Below are 21645 nucleotides of genomic sequence, written 5' to 3'. Positions count from 1 at the left end.
ATGCTGCTTGCATACAGTAAAGGAACACAATCATAATAGCAAACACTTAAAATAGTGCTTAAAATATACCAAGCCCTGTTCTAAGTACTTTGCACACATTCTCTCTCTCTCTCCCCCCTCTCTCCCCCTCCCTCTCCCTCCCTCTCCCTCCTTCTCTCCCTCTCCCCCTCCCCCCTTCCCCTCCCCCTCCCCCCTTCTCCCTCCCTCTCCCTCCCTCCCCCCTTTCCCTCCCTCTCCCCCTCCCTCTCTCTTCCCCCTCCCTCTCCCCCCCCCGTTATTAGCATAGAGGTGAACCGCAAGAACTCTGGATCCAGGCAGCTGGAGGTAGCATCTAGAATCCACCACTTGAGAGCTGTTTGATCTTGGGCAAATTACTTAAACTCTCTGTACCCAGTTTCTTTATCTATAAAAATGTGGACAATGTTATACCCACAGGATTGTTCTGAAGGTTGTAAATTATTTAGAACAGTACATAGTTTGTTGTGGTTATCAAATAACTGTATTAGCTGAAAAAAATCATCTCACGTAACTTAAATTCTTGCCCTTTGCTTCTTTGTGTATCTTTTTGCTTTAAAGAAGTCTGCTTAGTGCATCACAACGGGAGATCAGCTCGGCGCTTTGTGTCCACCTAGAGGGATGGGATGGGGAGGGTGGGAGGGAGACGCGAGAGGAGGGGATACGGGGATATACGTATACGTATAGCTGATTCACTTTGTTATACAGGAGAAACTAATACAACATTGTAAAGCAATCATACTCCAGTAAAGATGTTTAAAAAAAAAGTCTGCCTAAAACCTAAAATTAGTTCAGTTCTTCCCTTTGGGGTAGTTTTGTTTGTTTGTTTGTTTGTTTTTGCGGTACGCGGGCCTCTCACTGTTGTGGCCTCTCCCGCCGTGGAGCACAGGCTCCGGACGCGCGGGCTCAGCGGCCATGGCTCACGGGCCTAGCCGCTCAGCAGCATGTGGGATCTTCCCGGACCGGGACACGAACCCGTGTCCCCTGCATCGGCAGGCGGACTCTCAACCACTGTGCCACCAGGGAAGCCCTAAATTTTTTATTTTATATTGGAGTACAGTTGATTAACAATGTGTTAGTTTCAGGTGTATAGCAAATTGATTCAGTTATACATATATCTATTCTTTTTCAAATTCTTTTCCCATTTAGGGTATTACAGAATATTGAGTAGAGTTCCCTGTGCTATACAGTAGGTCCTTGTTGGTTATCTATTTTAAATATAGTAGTGTGTATATGTCAATCCCAAACTCCCAATTTATCCGTCCCCCCGCCTTTCCCCTTTGGTAACCATAAGTTTGCTTTCTAAGTCTGTGATTTCTAAGTTTCTGTTTTGTAAATAAGTTCATTTGTATCATTTTTTTTAGATTCCACATCTAAGCGATATCATACAGTATTTGTCTTTCTCTGACTTCCTTCACTTAGTATGATAATCTCTAGGTCAATCCATGTTGCTGCAAACGGCACTGTTTCATTCTTTTTTATAGCTGAGTAGTATTCCATTGTATGTATGTACCACATCTTCTTTACTCATTCATCTGTCAGTGGACATTTAGGTTGTATTCCCTGTCCCGGCTGTTGTAAATAGTGCTGCAGTGAACATTGGGGTGTATGTATCTTTTCGAATTACCGTTTTCTCTGAATATATGCCCAGGAGTGGGATTGCTGGATGGTATGGTAATTCTATTTTTAGTTTTCTGAGGAACGTCCATACTGTTCTCCATAATGGTTGTACCAATTTACATTCCCACCAGCAGTGTAGGAGGGTTCCCTTTTCTCCACATCCTCTCCAGCATTTATTGTTTGTAGACTTTTTGATGATGGCCATTCTGATTGGTGTGAGGTGATACCTCATTGTAGTTTTCATCTGCATTTCTCTAATAATTAGCCTTGTTGAACATCTTTTCATGTGCCTCTGGGCATCTGTATGTCTTCTCTAGAGAACCATCTATTGAGATCTTCTGCCCATTTTTTGATAGGGTTGCTTGTTTTTTTGATATTGAGCTGTATGAGCTGTTCCTAGATTTTGGAGATTAATCCCTTGTCAGTTGTTCATTTGCAAATATTTTCTTCCATTCTGTGGGTTGTCTTTTCATTTTGTTTATGGTTTCCTTTGCTGTGCAAAAGTTTATGAGTTTAATTAGGTCCCATTTGCTTATTTTTGTTTTTATTTCCATTACTCTAGGAGGCGGATCTAAAAAGATATTGCTGCAATTTATGTCAGAGTGTTATGCCTATGTTTTCTTCTAAGAGTTTTATAGTATCAGGTCTTACATTTAGGTCTTTCATCCATTTTGAGGTCATTTTTGTGTATGGTGTTAGAGAATGTTCTAATTTCATTCTTCTACCTTTAGCTGTCCAGTTTTCCCAGCACCATTTATTGAAGAGACTGTCTTTTCTCCATTGTATAGTCTTGCCTCCTTTGTCGTCGATTAATTGACCATAGGTGGACAAAAACTCAAGTTTACAGCTGAGGAAACTGAGGTACAGAGGGGTTTGCCAACTTGCCCCGGTTCACAGCGAGTGAGTGGAGGAGGCAGAAGTTGAACCCAGGCAGTCTGGCTTCCAGGCTCATGCTCTGAATTCTTATGGGATGCTGAGTGGCAGCAGACGCAAAGGAAAGCATCTTGGAGAAGAGACTGGTGAGCTGAGTCTTACTGGATTAGAAAAAGTTATCCAGACCGAGGGGAGTTGGGTTGAGGTGGTCTCACAAAGAATGATAAGGAGGAAGCTCTGTGAAGAAAGGAGGACATGTGAAGTCGAATGGCATGCATGGGGCTGAGTGAGTAGCTAGGTCTTGTTGGAGTCAAGTGGGAGGCTCACAACGATGGGAAATAAGGCTGGAGAGATGGGCAGGACCCAAGCAGGGAGAAACTTGGATGTTGTGCTCAATGCCTAGTCATCTGTGGATGGTGAGGATATAGGTAAAACTGGAGGCAGGGGGTGCAGTCGATATTCTGGAAGCCAAAACTAAGGCAATTAGCAGTAGGATTGGAAGAGACCAGGGATGGATTTGGGAGATATTAGAGGAGGTAAAATTGACCACGGTTAAGAGTTTGATTTGGGTCGTCAGTGTTACTAACAGAATATAGTGACCAGACACCTTTTTTGGGGGGTGGGGTGTGAGACGTGTACTGAACTTGAGGAAGAACACAGCAGGCTGTTGGAAATCTGATGCACCTGGAGGTAGAATGAGACAATTAGGTGTGGGATTTAAATCACGCTCAGTACACTTAGCCCCAACCCCATCTTTATACTTCTTCATTTTTCCAACAAACTTGAGTCTGTAATGTGCCAGGCACTGCATACCTGCAGCTGTGGACTGAGAGGCAGGCCCTCCTGGTGGCCTGTGCAGTGAGGTGACTAGTTCATTCCAGCGTCCGCAGGGCCAGGTAGGGAGCAGACAGTAAATGTTTGTCGCCTGTTTCACACCTGAGTTAATCCCACACACGCCAGGCTGATGGCGGGTTTTTTTTTTTTTTCCGCAAAAGTGGACACGGAGGGCAGACATTCTGTATCCTTAGGCTATTCGAAGGGCCTCAATTAGTGCATTTGGCTCTTTTTCTGAATTAAGAAGGATCTGCAGGAAATAAGTGGGGTGGCCCTCATCTCTTTTAAAACATTGGAGAGTGTGAACTCAATTGATGAGGTGGGTTTTTCCCCCCCCAAACAGAGTCATTCAAATGTAGTCCATTGACATTTGAAGTTCTCAATAAAAACATGACCTATGAGGATTTGGGGAGCAAGAGTTTTAAAATATGATCCTCTTCTCATCTCTTCATGGGGTCCACCTCTTTTCTAATCCCAGTAGACACTAGCTTTCCAGGGAGTCTGGATAGCCTGAGTGCTTCTGTGTTGAGATGAGAGGGGCATAGTCCTTTCTTGCTTCCCTCAGAGGGGAGAAGCGTTGTAGATTGACTGGGTGCTTTAAAGGCGGAGGTCTCCTCCGCCCCTTCCCTCAGTGCTGCCCTAGAGAAGCTGCGTAAAGGGCACCACTGAGCAGCGAGGCCTTGATCAGAGGGTGCGTTACTCACGAGGTCCGAATGTGTACTACGTCAAGTGTCATGCCATGGGGACTTGCTGTAAAAAACATGTGAGAAGATAAAAAGCCCAGTGAGGGATCCGTGTGTGGAGTGGGCTGCTTGTTGTGACCGTGAACCCCCTGTCTCTGGAGGTGCTGGAGCACAGGCGGGGCCCCAAGGATGCTGTTGGGAGCACCCAGCTGTGCACGTCCTGGTCACCGTCCTCTCCAGCTCAAGGGTTTGGATGCTGCTGTAGTGACTGCTTACTCCTTGGACTGGTCTGGCACACGTTGCTCTGTTTCCCCAACTCCAGTTGTGCTTGTGAAATCAGGATCATATGGTGCCATTTCACAAGAAAATAGAATTTTCTAATGAGACTGTAAGCTCCTCGAAGACATGGATAAAGTAAAATCTTTTAAACCCCCTCAGGGTCTAGCTTGGTGCTAGAACTCTTCATTCTTGATTGATTAATCACATGGAGCTTTCAGTTTCTATGCGTTTTTGTTCAAAGATAATGATTTACAATTATATTGCTTTAAGAAACAAAAGATGGAATATGCCAGATGTGTCTTTTTCTACTGAGGAAGTAAGAAATATTTTCATGAAATATTAATTTGATTCTTGAAATTTTTTCATTGGTAAAAATCTGAGGGAACAATATAATTTGGGTTCTCAAGTACCAGCAACTGAAAAAGGCCTGTCTCTAATTTAATTGTTAAATCTAGATTTATCTGTAGAAAAGCAATGATTTAAAAACTAGAGTAGGGACTTCCCTAGTGGTGCAGTGGTTAAGAATCCGCCTGCCACAGGTTCGAGCCCTGGTCCGGGAAGATCCCACATGCTGCAGAGCAACTAAGCCTGTGCGCCACAACTACTGAGCCTGCGCTCTAGAGCCCGCAATCCACAGCTACTGAAGCCCACATGCCTAGAGCCCGTGCTCCACAAGAGAAGCCACCACAATGAGAAGCCCACACATCACAAGGAAGAGTAGCCCCCGCTCACTGCAAGTAGAGAAAGCCCGCGCGCAGCAACAAAGACCCAGTGCAGCCAAAAATAAATAAATTTATTTTTTTTTTAAAAGTAAATCAGGGAGCTATTAATGAGTTTTGTTTTATTATAGTTTTTTTTTTTGGATGAGGCATTATGGGTCTTTACACCCTTCCCACAATGAAAGGTTTGTTTTATAAGCATACATTTTGGAAGCCTCCAAAGATGAATAGCTTTCAAAGAAGAGTCAAGTTATGTCATCTGTAGATGTACGATGTACTAAAAATTAGTTTCTGGCCTAGACTTCAGTTTTACAATCTTATGTACCTGCAGTAATTGATTGTAGTATCATAAATGAACCAACTAAGTGTCTGAAATTTTGAGTGCAATTGGATACTAGTTTAGTTTCTCAAGTAGTGATGGACAACATAGTGAAATTATCAACAAAGCTTTTTTCCCTCAAATATTTGAAATTAAGTCTCTCTGGAGACTGTCCAATACTACTTTTGCTAATGGCAGGAATTAAAATTTTTTCCCTCTTAAAAAAGCTGACTCTTATCAACCCATTTCCTCCAGAAGCAGGATCACTGTGTACTCTCCTTAGACCGTGCCTTGGTCAGTCTTTGTAACTGTGGGATCCCATGTGCAGTGGTTTCACATATGGTCATTTATAAATAGGATTTCAGAATTGTTATGAAAAAGTAAGATTTACCACAAAAAGGCAAATCTTCTAAACATCTAAGACATAAGTCTTTTAAATTTTAACAGAATGACCTATTTTAGGAAAACATTTTCTTAGGGATGATTATTCATATTATAAAAATATTTTCAGTTTTTTTAAAAAGCATAATTTCCTCCACTAAAATAATCTACTCATAAGGATTTGATATAAATTATAAATTGTAACATACTAGTGGGTTGCACCTGTACAGTGTTTGGTTCACTGCCTTTGCTTTGGTGGTTACTGACTAGGATCACTGAGTCAGTTCTTAATCTAGTATGATGTATTTTGTGGGTCATACAGTAATCTTTTAAAAATAATCAAACCTTCATAGTATATTTATTTCAGAGCCCAGCGACTTGACTCTGAAAATTTACAGAGCTGAATCATATGCTGGTCTGCGAGAGTTTAAAGCAGCCATAGAAGATTTAAATGCAGTTCTCTTTCAACTGCCAAATTGGCCTGAGGTAAAATTACTGTCTTACATTTGCACACATTTACAAATTTCAACTGCAGGGAATATGCATTCAGTTATGGTTATAAGTTATAATGGAATGGATTGGGTGATTCTTTAAATAAAATATAGAGTTCTAGAAATCTAAGGTCAGTATTTTGAGTGGATGAATATCATGACAGTTTTTTAAACTATAAGAAACCTTTGTCTCCTAACCAAAGAACAACCTGAATTCAAGGCACAGAAAAAAAGACTTTAATATACAGCATTTCCTCAAAGAGACACAACTGGCCCTATTGCAGAGCTGGATCCAAACTGGTTATCAATGGAGGAGGTTTTATCAACGGAAAGAGAAGAGGTCCTTGTGGCTGAACAGTTGACTGAGGCATTGTGATGGGAACTGGATGGTTAGGCTGTGGTTTACTGTGGTAGATGGGGTCAGAGGAGGTTGCCTTGCCCATGCTGTTTTAAAAAAAGACTTGTGGCATGTATATAATATATAATCAGTTTACTATTTCTCCTTTTCATCAAACTGCCAAGGCAAATTAAATTAGTCCATCTCCCATATATATTCTTTAAGCTAGAAGTCATTTTTTAATGTGACTTTTTCCTCCATTCAAAGCTGTGCCTTTGAGGACAGTATAGTAAGGATGCTCTAAAAGTTATAAACTAATAAGGAACATGATTCAAAATCCCATGATGGCATGACTGGTTAGTACAAGTCCAATGAATGTTAAGAGGGAAAATGATTGTACGGACAGCTTTACAACTGTTAAAAAGAAAGAACCCTCTGGACTTATCACTGAAGGGATATAATGAGAAATGTGGTTTTGAAGTCATTTTCTGGGCCTCAGCTCTCCCGTAGGTGCCTCTCCAGGGCAGGGTGTAAATATGCCTTTAGAATGCTTGGGCCTCCTCAGTCAGTCAGAGTTTTAAAATGAGTATTTCCAAGCAGACTTTTTTTTGTTTTCCCCTTGATACTGATTTTTTTAAAAAACAATTCCATCCATAAAAGTCGTGTTTATGTGCTTTTATTGAAGGTCTACTTCAGGAAAGGAAAAGTCCTCCACGATGCTGGTTTTTTAGGTGATGCCTTACAACTGTTTCTTCAGTGCTTAGCGCTTGATGAAGATTTCGCACCTGCAAAGCTAGAAGTAGAAAAGGTAATCAGTTTACCAACTATAATACTTCAAGGTAGGGCTACGACACAGGTCTTTTTACAAATGCCAATTAGAATCTTGGGTAAGAACATAAGGAGTGTCCATAAGTCAAATTCAGTAGCAATTTGACAAGTAGTTTTCAGGCTTATATACTTATTAGCATACTGAATTCTTACCGAAATCAAAACATTTCATTCAGAGATAGTTAAATGCATTATTTTTGCCTAGTTAAATTTAGATGTTCTCTAATAGTTTGTTCCATGGGAGCCAGACTAATCATCCTTAATTAAACATTGTTGTCATGATGTTCCTGCTCAGGACTTTTTATTGGCTTCCTTTGCCTTTCATTTCAGGTCTCAACTTTGCTCGCTTTCCATGGTTGCCAGTAGTGTTGCCCCACTCAATTTGTTTTGCCTTAATGTTCTCAGTACTGCATACATCCCTTACCAAAGTTTGTTCAGTGATGTGTCAGTAGGTGTTAATTACAAGGAAAAAGGGAAGGGGGTTCTCCGACCGAATGACTTTGGAAAACATTGGGCTGAACCAAACAGATTTCTTCGGACTTTGTCAAGCGTTTTTGCTTTGCCAGCATGACAACAGCATTCAGCTTCTGCCAGATTTACCCCCAGAGCATCTGGGGTGACTAGAGTCTTTGAGAAATGTTTTGGGAAAATCTACCCTAATATAATTTCAGTGCCCTGTCATGATGCTCCCCTCGATGTCCCCCAAAGATGCCACATTATTTATTACCTTCCTAGTGGTACTCAGAGTGTGGCTTTTTTCCAGAATCATCTCGGGTGCACGGTAAACACAGAGATTCCTGGGCCCTACCGCAGACCTTTGGAATTAGAATCTCCGGAATTGGAGCATAGTTTAACAAGCACCTTGGGAGATTCTTATGTACCTTGAAGTATGAGAATTTTGAAATTTTTCTCAGATTCCAAATGCCTTATGAATACAGCTAACATTGCTATATCCTCTATAAGGTTTTTTTGCATACATGTTCTAGCCCACTGATTTAACAAAAAATGGTTCACTGTTATGTGTTTTCTGACTGTTCTCTCTTTGCTAGAGTGATCACCCTGGTGAGATTGCAGACTTTTTAAGGGTTTATGATTTTGCATTTTCCATGCTGCTGGATATCCTTATACTTCTGTAAATATTTGTTTGTTCATTAATAAGGTCAGGTGAATACAAAATACCTACTGCCTTGAAATATTTATTTTTCCTCAGTATTTTTTTTGTAAATTGTGGTATAATTTACATACAATAAAATGCATAGATTTTACAGTTCAGTGAGTTTTGAGAAATTATACAGTCATGTAACAGCACCCCAATCAAGATATAGAATATTTCCATCATCCTAGAAAGTTCCCTCATCTCCTTTCTAGCAAATCCCCGATCTCCCTGCTTCCAGAGGCAACTACCATTCAGATTTCTATCACCATAGAATAGTTTTGCTATTCTAGAACTTCGTATACATGGAATCATGCAGCATATACTCTTTTGTGTCTGCCTTTTTTTGCTCAACATAATGTTTTTGAAATACATCCAGTAATTTTTTTCTTTTTTATTGTTTACCAAGTATCCCATTGTATGAACACACCACAGTTTGTGATATTCACAGTTACTGGCAATTTTCATTTGGATTGTTTCCAGTTGATGCTATGGACATTCTGATACAAGTCATTTTGTGGACATACGTTTTTATATCTCTTCAGTAAATACCTAGGAGTGGAGTTGCTGTGTTCTAGGATGGATGTGTGTTTAATACCTTTTTTTAAAATCGGGAAATGTAAAACCATACCCAAATTTTAAAATGTTTGTTCATTAGATTGGGTATTGCTTGAGCACATACAGATACACACACTTTTGTTTACATTGTATATATTTCCTTTTTAATTACATTGTAAAGACTCATGAAAAATTCTGATTTTTGTGTATTGAGAGACAGTACAGCTGAAAAGCCAAACCTCCAAATTGAGGCTTTAAGAAATCGTCTGCTGTACATATACACGCAGCTTATTTGACAAGCAAACAAACTTGAATCCCTCTCATTTCCCTGTAGCCAAGTTCTTCCTCCGTCTTAACCACCGTGTTTCTTTGAGAGTTTTAGACAGATTCCTGAGAGAAACACCCAAGATTCTGATACTGCAGCTGCCTCTCATATCGGACAGCTGCCATTTGGTGCCACAATTAATGCTGGGCAGTGGTGACTGACTGTGCAGGTCACTTGTTCAGGGAGAAACTAAATTCAGTGTAAACACATGGAATTTTAGAGTTTTGTAGTTAAAGGTCCAAGTTCACATAAACACTCTTACGTCCACCTTAAAATATACATTGGGATGAACCATGAACTATTCTGACAGGACAGGACTCACTGATGTTCAAAGGTAATATTTTCCGCTTCTCTTAAGATCTCTTCTTTCTACAAACCTCGTATTAACACGTCAACCTTGGACTTCCCTGCCGGTCCAGTGGTTAAGACTCCGTGCTTCCAATGCAAGGGGCACAGGTTTGATCCCTGGTCGGGGAACTAATAAGATCCCACATGCCTTGGGGTGCGGCTAAAATAAATAAATAAATAAAACGTCAACCTTTACCTTGGGTACCTTCTCAGGCTACCAAACTCAACACCCCGTGCCTTCCTTTTGAATCATTTATTTGAGGTGATTTGACCCCATTGAGGCACACCTTGGTTTTGTAAGACTTTTTAATCAATATGGAAGTTCTGCTTTTTACTTAACCTGTTCCTTCCCTGCTCATTAAAAATAAAGTTGGCTACAAGTTTTCTTTCTTTTTCTTTTAAACTGATGGATAGCTGACTCGGGATATTATATTAGTTCTAGGTGTATGATATAGTAATTTGATATTTTTGTAGATTATACTCCATATGAAGTTATTTGCTACAAATTTCCCCCAAATTCTTAAATATTAGGTAACTTTATATTAAATTATCCTCAACCAAATATTTTGTATTTTTCATTACTTTTTATAATATTTCTCTTACAGATTTTATGTGATTTATTATCACCTGAAAACTTAAAAGAAGGCCTGAAGGACTCTTCCTGGAGTTCATTACCATGTATTAAAAACAAACCTTTTGGTTTTCCTTCAGTAATAGAAGAGTCTCACTGTGCCAGTGAGCTTAGCCCAGAGCAGGTAAGGGGGTGAGTAAAGACAATCATGGGCCTAGTGTATCCATTTCTTTACAAGTTAAGATCTTCTCTTTCTAGTTTCAAGTACTAAAATCTGTTTAGGTACTTTCAACCTAGTAAGTGTTGTCTTAATAGAATTTCATCTCTGGCCTTTTATTTTATACTGAAAACTTTTATGTAAAGTATATGCTCGTTAATCACAAATTTAGGTCATTCAATGTCAGAAAACTTTCAGTCTCTTGGAAAATATAGAACATTGTATTTATTTCAGTTTCCTTGGAGTAGGAACTATATTAGCATAACTGCTTTAACCTTATTATGATGTAAGCCAGCTTGATGTCCAGGGCTATCTAAGTACTGGCAAAAATCACTTACTTGCCAGGGTTTTAGAATTAAAAGTTGGTGCTGTTTAAATGAACAATAAAATGAACATTTTAAAACATCAAAATTTCAGTTTGGTTCTGGCGAGAATAAGGATAGTAAAGAAATACAGTTAGTTACCCTTATTTGTTGTATTTTTTTGTAGAATGAAGAAATAGCAGAGGTCACTTCAGAGCCTGTCAAAGGAAGCCTAAACCATGCTCGGTCAGCACAGGCTATAAATTCGACAGACATGCCTGCCAGAGAGGATTGTTTAAAAAGAGTGTCCTCAGAACCTTCACTCTCTGTTCAAGAGAAAGGTGTTCTGTTGAAAAGAAAGCTGTCTCTCTTAGACCAGGATGTGATTGTAAATGAAGATGGAAGAAATAAGCTGAAAAGACAGGGAGGTAAAAATTTCACCACGCTCATATAAAACACATTGATTTATTTAGAATGGCCTTCAAACTTCTTCCTAAAGAAGATAATCCCATCTCTTTGTTTTAATAGAGACTCCCAATGAAGTCTGTGCGTTTTCATTAACTTACGGTGACATCCCAGAAGAATTAATAGATGTCTCAGATTTTGAGTGTTCTCTCTGCATGAGGTAAGTATGTACAATTTTATAAAAGATGAATATTTTATATTAATGTAAATAAAGTACAGAGTAGATAAAGGTAATCTACTCTGTAATAATAGGCAATGTGAAGTAACAGAACAGTGGATTAAAAATCAAAAGATACGAATTTTAGTCCTAGGTTTCCCTTTCACATCTTAGGCAAATAATGTAATCTCTGAACCTTATTTAGCTTTTCCTTACTTAGAAAGTGGGGTCAGGGTTTGCATAGCCTATATTGAAGTCTTGTAAGAATCAGAGGACTAAAACATAAAAAGTATCTGGGGAATTGTAAAGTACTAAAAAAGCTCTACATGTTATTATTGAGACTCCATGGTTTTAGATTTGGGTAAGAATACAATGATGTATTGTGTGTATGTGATTCTATCTTGTTTATATATCTTAACATTGGATAAGGATTTCCATTATGTAGAATGCTTATAATTCTAAGACTGATAGTTTAAAAAGAACATTTTCCAGGTACATAAACTGTGCTGGAGGCAAGGGAACAGTGTAAAGCACCCAGCACTGTCCACACCAGGCCAGAAACGGTGTAAAGCACCCGGCACTATCCACACCAGGCCAGGGGTGATGAGAGGTATTTCTGAGCAAGTCCCTTAATTCTGAGTCTTGGCTTCTTCATCTGTGAGGTGAGGGGATTAGACCCAGATGATTTCTGAAGTACCTATACATCTAACAGTACTTCTAGGAACTTCCAAAGTATCATGTTTCAGGAAATAATTATAATGTAAGAAAAATTAGTTTTTCCATATTGTTTGAATATTAAGCCTCCTATTTCTTTAGAAGTCAATGGTAATAATTTAGTGGATTATTTTTGTAAGGCTTTTATAAGCTTGTTAAGAAAACCAATTTTAAAGTGATGATAAAATAAGAATCTGTACAAAAACGAATGAGTAATTATTAATGACATAGTTTACATCATTAATTTTGCACTAAGTCTTTGAAATCTGGTGTGTATTTTAGATGCACTGCACATCTCAGTTTGGACCAGCCCCATTTCAAGGGTGCCATAGCCACGTGTGAGTGGCGGTTATGTTCGTACGGCTCCAGGCCCCCAGCGCAGGGTACCTCTGTGGATGGTGAACTCTTAAACGCTTCAGGAGGATATACTCGTATTTACCACTGCCGCTTCTCTCCTCTCCTGCCCACCAGACCCTCCTCCTTCCTCCTCTCCTCTAGAGAGAGATCAGTGTTATGGTTCCATTATTCGTTCGTTCACTTTTTCCAATGGATAGTTTATTGTGAAAACTAACATGTATTTTGGTTGATTTCAGGTTGTTTTTTGAGCCAGTAACAACCCCTTGTGGACATTCATTCTGTAAGAATTGTCTTGAGCGTTGTTTAGATCACACACCATACTGTCCCCTTTGTAAGGAAAGCTTAAAAGAGGTAAACATTTTTATGCTTATCTGTTTATTGGTCTTAAGTGTAGCAACATGGTTTGATTTTATTCAGCCATAGCAATGATTAATAGGGTCAGAATAAATTACATTGTATATGCTGAGTGACCAAAAGGGATTCTGTTTTGTTACCCATATGCTAGTGTTAGAGAAAAGTGAGTTTGGAGAGGGGAGGAGAAAGCAGAGAGGGTCTGAAGGCCAAGACCCCTGACTTAATTTTTTAAACAAAGGAGGTGTGGTCAAGTACCTGGTCAGGGATCTATTGAATTTTAATGATGACAGTATTGGGGAAGCCCAACTGCCCTGCCTCCCACCACCATGTTTAGGCTAGATTTCAGGTCTAGTCCAATCCCCTTAACATCTGGAGCAACCTGTGTCCAGTAGAACTGTCTGCATTGATGGAAATGCTCTGTATCTGTGCTGTCCAACATGGTAGCTACCGGCCACATGTGTAGAAGGAACTGTATTTAAAATTTTGTTTAATCTTAATTAATGTACATCGTAGAAGGCACATGTGAGTAGTGGCTACCACATTGGACAGCACAGCTCTAGAAGGTGGTGGCCTGGCGAGAAGAGAGAGAGGCACAGCTTCCCACATCCCTCCTTGTCTAGTAAGTGAAAAGCACTAATCACCTGCATTAGGAAAATAGCTGCATCTCAGGTGGGTATCTTCCATAACCAGTGGGAGAGCAACACTCTCTCAGTCGTGCTTGAGTGACTTGAAGTCCCCAAAGGTGAGGCCAAAGCCTTCGAATTCTGAGTTCCAGTTGCAGTGGTAGCATTGATCAGGGAGAGTGATTCTGTCCTGGATTGTTTGAAGAAAAGAAGTGTCTTCCAAATACGAATTAAAAAATTGATAAAACCATTTTGCTATTGAAAATAGTTATTTCCTATACAGAAAACATAGCTCTGTACAGATATCATATGGCATGTATGTATTGTTATAGCATAGCAAGCCTATATGTAGTAAAACAGAAAACCACATAATGTTCAAGTCAGGAAACATAAGATAAAAAAACTTCCTTCTTAAAGAGTTTGTTAGTTATTTCAACTAGTATACTCAATGTTTTCAGGTGAAGTACTCTAAACATGCTCTTTCCTGGTTTTCCAGAGTTTTTAGATACACTCACATATTTATTATGCTTTTTTCAGATTAACATTTAGATACATTGCTTTAAATTTAGAGTTCTCTCACCTGAAAAAATGTCTGAAGTTTTAAGGAAGATAAAATAAGGATATTATTTAAAAACATAACATACTGTTTAAAAATAACTTTATCCTTTGTCCTGACCTGAAGACACCCTGTATAATATAATTGGTAAAGTCTAAATATATATTTACAAGGATAAAATTGACATGCTCTACAGTTTTCTACTTCTCCTACTTGTCATTTCATTTTGCTCATTTTTTCATTTGAATACATTTTAAAGACATGATTTTTGTAGCAGTATACTAGTCCAGTGGTGTAACATTTTCCTGTTGTTGGGTATGTAAGTTGTTTTGTTTGGTTTCAGTATACTGTGGTTTGTGTCTTTTGACACTGTGGTTTGTGTCTTTGACTCTTTCCTTAGGGTAAATTCCTGGGAGGAGAATTACTGGATCAAAGGCCGTATATTTATAAGACTCTTATTAAAACCAGTTGCCAAATTGCCTAGGTCCCGAGTAATGTACAAAAATAGATTCTTACCAGTACTGTAAGAGAGGCTGTATTTCCCAAATTTAATACGAGTCTTAAATTTTAAAACATCTTAATTTAATAGAAAACGGTAATGAAACTGCTTTTATAGTATCTGTCATTTGATTAATTTTATAATAAACTCTTCAGTTATGTGTGTACATATTATCTGCTCAAGAGTATGTCTCTCCAGTCTACAGCCCAATGGTTCTCAAAGTATGTTCCCCTGACCAGCAGCATCTGTATCCCCTGGGAACTTGTTAGAAATACAGATTCTCAGACCCTACCCCAGAGCCACTAAATCAGAAACCCTGGGGTGGGGCTCAGCAATCTTCATTTTAACAAGCCCTGTTCATGCTAAACCTTAAAAACCACTACTATAACCCACTTCCCCACCATTCATATTTCCTACTCTGTACTTCACTGGATAATGACAAAACTTTTTGCTGGATCTACAGAGAAAAAGGTGGCTTCTCTTTATCTTGTGATTGTCTCCCAAGAGTTTTACCTCATTACTTTTATTAAATAAATTGGTATTGGGGTTTTTTTTTTTTTTTTTTTGGTCCAAAATCCTGCACACACACTGACCTGGTCCCTGGCCCTATGCAGTTCTTAGTTTAGTTACAGAGATATAATGTATCCCTGTCCATGTAATATAGTGCAGGGTATGGTAACTGCCTTTTATATGGTAAAGGGTTAAGTAAGGGATTCTTGGGAGACAAAAAAATAATTAAGGAACACTTTATGCAAAAGGTAAAATTGGAGCCAGACCCTGAAGGATAGTCAGATCGCTTTTGGCAGTTGGAAGAGAGATTAACACGAAAATGCATGAGGGGGGCAGTGTTCAGAGTATTAAGGGAGTGGCACAAATGGACCACTTTATACAGAGGGTGGCTCACATAGGAAGAGCAGCCTCTTGATAAGGGGATCATTAGTCATAGTGGGATGACAATGGAAGGAAAATCTGAAAGAAAAATTACCTGGTAACTCTGCCACTGAAATGGGGGACAAAAAAGGAGTAGTTTTGCTTTTCTTAAATAAGGCAAGTAAATGCATCATTTTCTTCATTCCTTATCTTATTTTTGTTTCTCAATTCAAATGCTAGTTTCAGATACTCATGCACTGTGAGATGGAACTTGGCCTTTGGTGTGGGAGATGGCAGGGCAGCGCTGACTGCTGCTAATAAAGATGTATGATCGTAGCAAGACAAGGGTCTTATATACAGAACTTGGTTCAGGTTGCAAGTATGTGTCTTTAATGCTCTTGAGGTAAGCCTCAGGCAGGTTTACCTGTTTAGCACCATCCATTGTAATGGTCCCCCTCACTAAATTAATTCAGAACTGACTGTATAAATATGTAATAAAGGCTTTACTATGTCAAGTTAAACTGTTTTGCCTGTTTTATACTGTAGGAAAAAAAGCACTGGAATGTAAAATAATATTGTTTTTCAGTATCTAGCAGATAGGAGGTACTGTGTCACACAGCTGTTGGAAGATTTAATAGTGAAGTACCTGCCTGATGAACTGTCTGAGAGAAAAAAAATATATGATGAAGAAACTGCTGAACTCTCACAGTAAGTTTCTTCTCAGAAAAATTAACAATCAAATTACGAACTACTACCCTTTGAAATAGTAAGGAGAAGCCTCACAGCAAGCTGGGTTCTGTCTTTAGTTCAACCCAGTGTAGTCAGAGGCATATTTTAAACAAATAGTGGCCAGCTTCCCCTGTCCTCGACAGAAGTTTTTAAAAGTTCATTTGGTAACTTCTAGATGTTCTGTTGGGAGTGACTGACTCAGCTCTCTGCACTGAAGCAGTGTTTTAGGTGGGGGAGGGGTTTCCTCCAGTGACATCAGGCCCTGGAATCAATCGGGAATGGAGAGGGGTGAGGTGGTTGCTGGGAACTGCATCCCTCAGGCATCAATCATGGTGGTGCAGGAGGAAGGTGGAGGATAGATGGCCTGGATTGGCAGGAGGGTTAGCCAATCAGAGGTTTGAAGCGGGTGGGACCTTAAGGCCTGAGACTGAAATTGGAAGGGGTGACTTAGGGGCTAAATTCTCAATTAATGAAGCTATTGACTGTTAGCAGAAATGACTTAGTATCAGCAAGGTGAAAAACCTGGTGGTAACTTTGGGATTCAGTGGTACCACTAGTAAGAGCACATAAAAGCTAATTGGGGCTGGGTAGGTTGGACATGGTTTTGTTGCTCTGTATAGCTTGCTTTCTTCTACCTTTCTTTTTCCTTTCTCTTCCCCTCATGTCTTTTCACCAGTCTCTTCTTGAGTGTCCAAGTTTCTTTCATGGGTTTCTAATTTCTTAACTCTTTTTTTTCCCACTTACTTTTAACTGGACACTAAAGAGCAAAATTGTAATTTTTATATGCTGTTTGTTTTTAAAAAATACAGATTAAACATTTTATATCTCTAACTTTCTAAGAAAAAAATAATTATGCTTGCAGATTTTCTTTTTCAATATCTGTCTACCAAATGTCTTCGTTGGGCTAGTGGCCTTCAACAGAAGAAAGGTTTCTAATCTTTTATTTATAGAAGTTGATATTGATTTGCCTCCTCATGGAACTGATATTTTATTGTGTGATTTTATGATAGAAAATATTCTGATGTGAGGATCATAAGCCTTTTTGACCAACACTGCAAAAAGCTTGGATATAAGAATGTTTCAGATATATTTTTGAAATACTAAAACATAGTGACAGGACCAGACCCCTCACAGAAGAGTGAAATCCATGGATGACAGAAAGAGTAGTGATGTGAGGGAAGCTGAGTGTGATGGAGAAGCCTCAGGGAATCTTGCTGTGTACTAACAGGGCTATTTACTAACAGGGCTATTATTTTAAGGCGTAGCTCATCCCCTGGTACTTACAAGTTTTGCTAATTAAGAGGTATACTGGCTTTTTCCCCCCCAGTTTTTATGTTCATAAGAGTGCTCAATGATGGTAGAATATAGAGTTTTAAAAGTAGAGGAACTAGGACTGGTATGTTAAACGTGTGTATTCGATATTGCCTTTACTTAAGTAATTTGTGGTCTTTTTGAAGAAAGACTAGAAAATATTAGTGGTGGGGGGGGACCATACTCTGTAACCCAAACGTAATCATCATTGGCATTTTGGCATATATCCATCCCAATCCCTCCCAATGTATATAAATGCATTTTAAACAAAGATGGGATCATTTTAATCCTATCATTTCTGTAACTTCCTTTTCTCATTAATCTGAACATTTAAACATAGTATCATTTTATGGTTACGTCATAATTTATTTTACTGGCCTTCTCTTTTTGCTTCTAAGTTTTGGCTACTATACACAGTGCTATGTTGAACATTCTTATAGTACTTGCAGGGAAAAAGTGAGCCTTTTGGTTCAAAGGATATGAACCTTTTTGAAAGCATTTGATGCACATGGCTAGATTCTTCTTCAGCATGGTTGTGCTATTCACGCTGCCAGTTTTCCCACACCCTTGCCAAAGCTGCGCACTGCCTTTATCCTTCACATTTCTTGCCAATCTGGCAATAAGTGTTGTCATTTTAATTATCTGGAAAAAATGTTATCTCATTGAATTACCTGTTTTTGTTAGTATGAAAATATTTTAATGCCTAAAAATTTTGAATGATTTGCTTTTTGTCTTTTGTGGGACCTCACGTTTTCTTATTATCTAAGAGTAAGAATTTACTAACTCTGTCATGTTTAGAAATATTTTAAACAGATTTTAATATAAAATAGTAATTATAATCAATTGCTTTGTGATTCATAGATACTTAGCTCTATATGATAACTTTGTATATCAAATTCAAATTTACTTGTAAGAGGATCACCAACAGATTTTTAGGATTAATATTGTATCAATATGAGCTTAAATGAAAAGGATGCTGATTTCTTTTCTTACCAAGAATAAAAATCACCTGATTTTAGAGTGAATTTGCCTATTATTTATTACTGTTGCAAGCTTCACTCATTTTTGTTGTATGTCCTGATATATAATAATGAAACTTTTTTCTTCAGCTTGACCAAGAATGTTCCAATATTTGTTTGCACTATGGCCTACCCCACTGTGCCTTGCCCTCTTCATGTGTTTGAGCCAAGATACAGATTGATGATTCGAAGAAGTATACAGACTGGAACTAAACAGTTTGGGATGTGTGTCAGTGATACACAAAATGGGTATGCTTTTTATGTAAATATTTTTATTGATTCTGGAATTTTCTTTGAATATTGCTGAGAACTTGCATGCTTGTTGCTTGAACTTTGATATTAATTGGAGTTTTTCCTTTAGTTTTGCAGATTATGGTTGTATGTTACAAATTAGAAATGTACATTTCTTGCCTGATGGGAGGTCTGTGGTTGACACAGTTGGAGGAAAGCGGTTTAGGGTTTTAAAAAGAGGGATGAAAGATGGATACTGCACTGCAGACATTGAATATCTGGAAGATGTTAAGGTATTAAAAACTATTCTTTTTCAGCATGCTCTGGTATACTGTGTCCTAGGCATTGTACACGCATAAAGGCTGATAGGATCATTAACCAGTTCTTCCTGTCAGAGACCCTCATCAATACTTACACAGATTAGCTCCAAGTTACCTTTTGCTCATCTTGCTCTTAACCATCCTGAGTTCCAAGAGAACTTGGGAGACCAGCACCTAGATATATTGTTCATTTCTACTGGCTTGACAGCCAGCACAGTGCCTAGAATGTATGTGTGTATTCGCATGGTAATTGCTTAACAATAGCAGTGGATTCAATTGAACTTCCAATCCATGTAAGTTATGAAACCTGCTAATTCCTACCCTTTTAAACGGAATTTATTAGTAGTCAAAGCTGATGTAATCATCAGTAGATTGAACTTTGACGTAAAGGTAAACACATAAAATCCTTGAAGAATTGTTCTATATTAAGATATGCCTAAGATAACCTAAAACTGAACACAGAACCCAACTGTGTCTAACTTTAGGGCAACACAGATAAAGCACTGTCCGTATAATTGTTGGTGATATCTTACCTGTGGAGGGTTAGTGTGAAAATTTTCTTGGATAGGGTTAATGCTGCCCTTTTGGTATTTCCAGTACCTACTCTACCATCTGCAATTAGTTTAGGTACCAGAAAAATGATTTGTGGTACTGTAAATGTCAAATGAAAGGCAACTTTCTTTGGAAGGGCATTAGAAAAACATAGATCTTACACTCTCACTTGTTCATTGATCTGTTTGAGCCCTTCATCTCAGTCAGCACTTATTCAGTGTTGGCATTAGGCATTTCTGCAAACAGTGGCTCATTAAATTTTCAAAACGCTATGAGATAGCTAGCAGATGAGGAAAGAATTCAGGAGTATTAATTTGCCAGAGATCCTATAGGTAGTGTAAAAAAATAATTTAAAACCAGCTCTCTGGCTCCAAGGGCTATGTTTTATCATTATATCGTATTGCTTCTCTGCTGATAAACTTGATTAATCTGATATTACCTGTCCTATTTTATTATAAAGATGTTATGGGGAAAGTTTGCTTTGTGCAATGAGCCAAAAGTATGAGTTGAAATTTTGAGTTGACTGATAGTCTGTGCCTTACGAATATTTGGTTAATGGAATCATTTGCTAAAAGGTGATGTTCTTTGTAAAATAACCTTATTTTAGTTTTATGTAAATTTACATCTTCATATATTGGATTTGCTGATAAAATTCCTTGAGTATGTGGCTAAACTTATGACTATATATAAATATATGACAGTAAATTAGCATATTGAGAGTATTATGGATTTGATGCTTAGAAAACTGAATTCTCTATGTCATTGTGGTCTTGCCTAATAATTTTTCTTCATCTATATAATGATTTCTTGTTCATTCTGGAAAAGCTTCTCAAATTTTTTATATCAAAGTTGTTTTTTCCCTTGGTGTAGTAATTCTAATTTCTGTGACCTCTGATGACATTTTAAATTCAGTTATTGCAATGAAATTCCTTAACTTTAAAAGCCTGCCTTTAAAACTTCTGCCTACTTCTTAGCTCCTTTTTCTAACTCAGACTTTTATTTTTATCATTCCCTGTTTACTAGAGTTCATGGTTTGGTCCCTTGAATTTTGTAAAGGTAGAAAGCAGATACATTTTTTGGTAATAGTTCTTAACAATTCACAAGTTTATTTTCTGGGTTTTTTTGTTTTGGGATCAAATTTTTTTTATTTAAGTATAGTTGATTTACAGTGTTATTAATTTCTGTTGTACAGCAAAGTGATTCAGTTATACATATGTAGACATTGTTTTTTAATATTCTTTTCCATTATGGGTTTATCATAGGATATTGAGTACAGTTCTGTGCTATACAGTAGGGCCTTGTTGTTTATCCATTCTATATATAAAAGCTTACATCTGCTAACCCCAACTTCCCACTCTATCCCTCTCCCAGCCCCTTCCCCCTTGGCAACCCAACCACCAGTCTGTTATGTCTGTGATTGTGTTTGTTTTGTAGATAGGTTCGTTTGTGTCATATTTTAGATTCCACATAAGTGATATCATATGGTCTTTTTCTTTCTGACTCACTTAGTATGATAATCTCTAGTTGCATCTAAGTTGTGGTTATTTCATTCTTTTTTATGGCTGAGTATTATTCCATTGTGTATATGTACCACATCTTCTTTATCCATATTCCTCTGTCCACGGACATTTGTTTCCATGTCTTGGCTACTGTGTACATAGGGGTTGCATGTATCTTTTCAAATTATGGTGTTCTCTGGATATATGCCCAGGAGTGGGATTGCTGGATCATATGGTATTCTATTTTTAGTTTTCTGAGGAACCTCCATACTGTTTTCCATATGGCTGCACCAACTTACACTCCCTCCAGCAGTACAGGAGGGTTCCCTTTTCTCCACATCCTGCCCAGCATTTGTTATTTGTAGACTTTTTAATGGTCTACACGGGCCATTCTGACCGGTGTGAGGTGGCACCTCATTGTAGTTTTGATTTGCATTTCTCTAATAATTAGTGATGCTGAGCAACTTTTCACGTGCCTCTTGGCCATCTGTATTTCTTCTTTGGAGAAATGTCTAATTAGGTCTTCTCCCATTTTG

General features: G+C 38.3%; 1 protein-coding gene across 2 annotated transcripts in view; it reads left to right on the top strand.

Moving 5' to 3' along the window:
• The window catches only part of LONRF1 (LON peptidase N-terminal domain and ring finger 1), a 45973-nt gene that overhangs the window by 8506 nt on the left and 15822 nt on the right, over window positions 1-21645 (top strand). The window contains exons 2-10 of one of the 2 annotated variants that reach the window (XM_081221225.1): window positions 6091-6209; window positions 7237-7359; window positions 10369-10518; window positions 11041-11281; window positions 11382-11478; window positions 12783-12897; window positions 16035-16156; window positions 18598-18756; window positions 18869-19031. In XM_081221225.1, coding sequence (XP_081077351.1) covers window positions 6091-6209; window positions 7237-7359; window positions 10369-10518; window positions 11041-11281; window positions 11382-11478; window positions 12783-12897; window positions 16035-16156; window positions 18598-18756; window positions 18869-19031 — 1289 coding nt within the window. The remainder of the gene's footprint in view (window positions 1-6090; window positions 6210-7236; window positions 7360-10368; window positions 10519-11040; window positions 11282-11381; window positions 11479-12782; window positions 12898-16034; window positions 16157-18597; window positions 18757-18868; window positions 19032-21645) is intronic. The other variant, XM_081221226.1, reaches the window with a different exon arrangement.

The sequence above is a fragment of the Mesoplodon bidens genome (assembly GCF_964165515.1).
Source record: "Mesoplodon bidens genome assembly, chromosome: 20".
NCBI classification, from domain to species: Eukaryota; Metazoa; Chordata; class Mammalia; order Artiodactyla; family Ziphiidae; genus Mesoplodon; species Mesoplodon bidens.
Note: the sequence above shows the minus strand (reverse complement) of the source record. Positions and strands in the feature narration are given on the sequence as shown.